Source organism: Polyodon spathula, chromosome 14 (genome assembly GCF_017654505.1).
Source record: "Polyodon spathula isolate WHYD16114869_AA chromosome 14, ASM1765450v1, whole genome shotgun sequence".
In the NCBI taxonomy this organism is placed as follows: Eukaryota; Metazoa; Chordata; class Actinopteri; order Acipenseriformes; family Polyodontidae; genus Polyodon; species Polyodon spathula.
Genome location: NC_054547.1, coordinates 29,742,151 through 29,748,150, shown reverse-complemented (window position 1 = coordinate 29,748,150; position 6,000 = coordinate 29,742,151). Strand labels below are relative to the sequence as shown.

The window sequence follows — 6,000 nt, the reverse complement described above, 5'->3', positions numbered from 1 at the left end:
AATGTGCCTAGTGGTCTTGACAGCTAGTAATTTTCCCTCTTGAAAGTAATCTAGAAAAATCTTATTAAAAAAGGTGGATGTTTTTAAAGGTGATATAGCAGGAATAAGTAGTTAGCTTTTTCATCCTAGTTCTGTTCCAACCATCTCTCTAATTGAACAAATTTAACTCCTGATCAGGTCCTAAATCATGTCATTTAGCTGTACATGTACTTTGTAAATCTATAGTCGAGCCTCACTCAAGAATTGAGTTGCCTACAGTGGCTGTGGGTTACACCATGAATTTTTTTCCTGTCTATTTGTAGCTATTTAATTGTTAGCATTGTGTGTTCAATCATTAAGCAATACGTGAAGGAATTATGTAATCGGTCAATTCAACAAATATTGGTAGACACTTCTCAGAGTGTAAAAATGAGGTAGGATTAAAGACGACGAATAAACTTCTACTGTACTAAGATATTGTCCTTTAAGAAAGCACGACAGTTACATTTACTGTATTTACATTTTTTTTTTAAATTTCTCCAGAAATTAATAAAGCAATATTCAATATAGCTTAATCAGTTAAGGAAGTTGTGCAGAAAGATACAGTGCTTTATTTCATTAATAATATGCAGCACTTTGAAGAGGTACTATAACAAGTATTTAGCAGTTTTACTAAAAGTACTAAATATTGTGCCTGCAGCAGCATTGTATTAGTAAAACTACAGCTGCAATTTGTGTGGCTTAAGTCTATGTAAAAGCATATTTGCTTGCAGTACAGTTTGTGCTAGTTACCCTTATAAACCTGTACTTGATATTATAATGTCTGCTTCTCTTTTACAAGTGGATTTCTTCTAATGAACCTGGTATGAAGAGTATGTTTCGGTGACAGGTGCACCTTTCCATCTTAATTATTTGGTTGTCTCTTGCTTAGCAGATGGATGCTTCTGAGAAATTAATGAAATTGCTTCGTACTTGCAGTAGTATATTCCCCTGCCATTCGCGCATTTGCTTTAACAGCACAAAAATATAAGCACAGCAGAAGCTTTATTAGGATTATTTCTAGACAACTGGCACTACTGATTTGGAATGATGTGAAGAGTACGAAAACTTACTGTTGTGACAACCAAATTATTTTGGCAGTATACTGAATGCTGTGTTTTTTTGTTGGTACTATAGTTTTCTGTAGTTTATTTTAAGCGAATTGCTTACACTTTTGTGCTGTTACTGTTTGGTAGAAACTTGTTTGTATGGAAATCATTTTTCAACAGCCATCATATATAAACTTTTCAGTTTTTGCCTTACTTAAAGTAGGAGTAGAAGCGTTGCTCCGATTTTGGATAAAATGTTCAAAAAAACAGTTGCATTTGAAGAATGAACTGCACTCTTAATTAATATGGTCATTTAGCATAAACTTTTATCCAAAGTGACTTACAGAGACTAGGGTGTGAACTATGCATCAACAACTGCTGCTGTAGAGTCACCTGCAATAAGACCTCTGTTTTATGTCTCATCCGAAGGATGGAACACTAGGAGCTTAAGTGACTTGCTCAGGGTTACACACAGTGTCAGTGGCTGGGATTGAACCGACATCCTCCTTGTAACAAGCCCCTTTAACCACTGAACCTTTAAGCCTCTTCCTATTTTAACGTAAATCTGTTAAAAAGATGAAAGGTCATGCTTACAAATGCATTGTAACAAGTGCATCACAGTAAGGTAATGGCTGCAGATTCCGGAATTGCATGTTTAAATAGGTGTCTCAATCTCTCAAATGAAAAAGACCATGATAGATTTAAAAACAAATTAAGTTTGCTGCATTCCTATTGTGTATTTTGTATGTTTCTCTTAATAATTTAAGATGTGTTTATTCTTTCAGACAGAGGGCTGCTGACAAAGAACAAAGGAGAGAATCCTGAAGAGGAATATGTTCCAAACTTGCATATTCTGGGAGTTCTGTTTCTCAGCAAGTATATGAGTTATGCCTTCAACCTTCTTCTGGTTTTTCAGTTGTAAGTTAAAATTATTATTATTATTATTATTATTTTTTTTTTTTTTTTTGTGACATCTTTATCTTGATACTTACTTTCTAATCACCCTGTATATTCATTCGTGCATAACAGCACAAAACCAGCTCATGTATAGTGTAATAATAATATTTTTTAACCCATATGTAGGGCTCTTTTTGTTTTCATTTTTTTTTTTTTTTTTTTTGGCCACGTGATGACCCTTTAGTACCACATTTTGAAAAGACTGCATGTAAATTGTGTAACCACCAAATTTATTATAGTGACGTTGGCCTTCATGATATTTAAAAAAAAAAAAAAAAAAAAAATGAAACTACAATAATTGTAATCTAGCATTACCAAAAAAGGATTCAATGTATTTGTGACTTGTAAGTCTTTAATTAAAGTATGGGTGTACTGCATGGTACATATCAATTTAAATGCAGAGAGTAGCCAATTTTATGTTTATTTTCTTGCAGTATCATTGCAATTTATTTAAAATGTCTATTGGTCTTCTGCAGATGATTCTGTTTGATTTGCTTTATTGCACACCTGAAGTGTATACTGTAAATAATTGCATTATAAATAAACTTAAATCTGGAGCAGCAGTTAGCAAGAAGCAGACAATGTTAGCAGTCTATCAATATCTGTGTTAAAAGGAACAGAAGGAAAATCTGTTGAATAAGTGAAACATGGTCAGGGCTAATTCAATAGAGCAATCTTATAGTGATCTTTTTAATTGGCTTTTTGATCATTTTTCCTTATGCATCATATAAATAGCCAATCAAGACCATCGCGTTTATCATGATACATAATGTATGGCGACCTGTATATCGCGATATGTATTGTATCGTGACATTAGTATATTGTCCCACCTATACAAGCTACCATCAATGCATTGAACAAAATTTATTGCAAAAACATGTATTTTGTAGAAAAGACAACTTATTGTTAAGTTTGTATTGAAATTAGAGCTAGTAGCTGAGTATGAGAAGAGAGATCTGGGATTGGTACTTTTTACAACAGCCAAGTACCCTGGTTCCCTTTAGTGAAATATACACAACAGTAAAATGTTTAAGCTTTTACATGAAATAGGCTACATATTCTTATGCATTCTATATACTTTTGTATGCCCTCTTAAACTGTGTATGCTGCATTTGTATGGTTGAACTGTTACTATTACTTGATGCAATTATAACATCACAAGCTGGGCATGGAGAATATGCCAAGTACTCCATGGCAAGACCGTGCCTGGCAGTAACAAAGGCAAAGGAAATACCTACATTTAAAATCAAATGAAGTGGCATCATGTTTTTGGCAAGTCAATGTAATTATAAAAAAAATAAATAAATAATGAGTGGCAAGAACAAATGTTGGCCAAAAAAACAAAACATAACCAGGTTACATGTCCTGTTAATCAGAATTCCAGAAAATTAAGACTTGCTTGTCATTACAATCTGGCAGACTGCCTTACATTATTGGTGCCAAGCAAAGATACTTGCTAATTGGCAGTCCGTCAACCACTGGTCACTCATTTAAGTTATTACTTAAAAGCAACACTGGCACAAACCCAAGTGATCCATTGCATACACATGATTGATTATTTATATTAGTAGAATGCAAGGTGTTTGTTATAAACATATACTTCTACAAGGTTCTACAGTGACATTCAAGCAAACTTTCCAAAGGATTTATGTATTTTTTTAAATAAAAAAAAAGCATAAATAAATGATCAGCTACAGCACAGTATCTCTGTTATGTCTTTTAACATCATGTACATTTTGTAATCTCTACTTTTCCCCTTTGCAGCCATCCTCACATAAAGTATAGCGTATCAAAACATTATAATGTGGCATTGCAGCCATTGAGATGTATTAGATACAAATGTAATTAAAAATGCTAATCTTGCATGTTTATTTTAATTCTTAAAGAACTTTGGTTAAGTACTTACCTATAATATTATTGGTGTCGCTTTGTATATCAGTACTTACTGTTTAACTGTATATAGTAGGTATATTATAAAATGGACCCCTGTACTTGAAAGGTTTTCAGAAATGGTTCTTTTGAGTGTTAATACACAGATGTTACCTTTTCCTCTCCAAATTGCCATATGAAAGGAAAGCAGAATCTGGCCAGGCATCCACATGCTGGGACTGACAAAAGCTTAAGCAACAGTCTGCTGACATAGTGAGCTGTCTTCCTACCTTCTGAAATGTGTCCCTGCTGGGCCTAGCTCGGAGCACCAGCAAAGGAATTTTTAATAAAGTGGAAAAGGTTAATGAAGGCAATGAGATATACTATATTATCTAGGAAAGTTTTCCATTGTCTGTTGAACCACAAGGGCATGACCTAGTACGATATTAACATTAAGTGGGGTTTTAATCTTCTTTTTGCCCTCTAGACTTCCTCTTTTAAAATTATATTTGTGAGAAATGTCACTACTGTCAAAATAAACTGCTTTTTTCTGGCAGTATTTCTCCCTGTCATCTATAATGTGCGTACAGGAGACATTTAATGCAAGTGTAACGAGCAAGCTTTATTGTATGACAGTTATTAATAGTGAATTACATTGCTATTTTATAATTCAAAACACTTTTTTATGAAACACAATTATCCTCATGTAGATAAGGTCTTAACTGCATTCAGTGCTCATTTTAAATTACCCAAAAATGTTAATGTCTTATATCTCTGATCTTTTTTGTAATGCTTTTATGTACTGTGAAAGTGTTTTATAATTCTTGCTCATTCACCACAATGAATGGCAAACCATAATCATTTTTTTTAATAGCTCAACTACTTTCAGTGTATTCTTAGCTGCAGTTTGTTCACAGTTTGATCTGTTAACATGTTCAGATGTGATTAATGCACTGACATGATTAGCATAAATGCCAGCCAATAAATCCTACTTTACAGAAAGTGAAATGGGCTTCAGGTCAATAAATGTGTAGAAGCACCGAGCCACTAAACTTAAGTCAAAACCAAAGCGTAGTATATTATGTAATTTTGCTTAGGATTCACATATAAAGATAAATATTATCTAGAGAAAGAAACAACACAGTTTAACTTAATAACCATTTATCTATTCAGAATTATTTTATTTATTTGTTTTGTCAACCAGCAGCACTGACAGGGCTCCCGACCTAACTTTTTGCCTTAGGAGCCTGTGGCTCCTAGGCCCCAAAAAAATGGTTGTCAAATCCAATTGCTGGGTGCCATTAAGATCAAGTTGGTTGCTATCATATTCAACTGCTTATGTTTTTTACTATACATGTAACCATTTATTGTTTCAGGAAAAAACAAGCTTCAGTGAGTTCTGTTATTTAAGATTTTGAAGACACCACAGTAAATAGTATCATATATTTTACATATTTTCAAAACATTCTTTTTGATTGTCTGAAAGCTAAGTTTTAATGAATGGCTGTTTTTTCTACTGCAATCAAGTAAGCTGCAGTACATTTAATTTAAATTAGAATTTTTTTTTTTTTTTTTTTTGTTCAGTAGTAGACCTTCCTAATTACAGTCCAAAGTATTTATATGCGTTTTGCTGTCACCATTCTTTAAAATTATCAGTTTGAGAAATAAATTCTGTTTTACCTGTAGAAGGTGACCCTGTTTTCATACACAACTTGTGCTGCATTTACTGTTTTTCATTACAGTAACATCTTAAATTACCGTGCTGCCTTTGTAACTGAATATATCTGGGATAGATGTGGCTGCTAAAGAAGATGCAACAAACAATAAAATCTGTTGTTGTTAACTCGCAATTTTTATTTAGGCACCCTACAATTTGACTGTGAAATGAGTTCCCGAAGAACTTTTATCATCTTGATATCATCTTTTATCACCTGTTCCCTTCGGTTTTTGTTTAATTGACTTTTTGCTGCATTATAATTTTCTTTATTAAGTTTTCAAGGCATTTTGTTAATGACACGTCAACACGCAAACCTTAAGTAATTTTTTAAATTTTATTTTAGTTTTTCATTCTAAATTTCTTGAATGCAGTTATATATATATATATATA

At 32.9% G+C, this 6,000-nt stretch overlaps 1 protein-coding gene across 3 annotated transcripts in view; it reads left to right on the top strand.

Annotated features, from left to right (window-relative positions):
* Positions 1-1,873: 1,873 nt before the first annotated feature.
* The window catches only part of si:ch211-51h4.2, a 77,563-nt gene continuing 73,436 nt past the window's right edge, over positions 1,874-6,000 (top strand). For all 3 annotated transcript variants that reach the window (XM_041270287.1, XM_041270288.1, XM_041270289.1), the window contains exon 1: positions 1,874-1,985. In XM_041270287.1, coding sequence (XP_041126221.1) covers positions 1,955-1,985 — 31 coding nt within the window. In that variant the 5' untranslated portion in view covers positions 1,874-1,954. The remainder of the gene's footprint in view (positions 1,986-6,000) is intronic.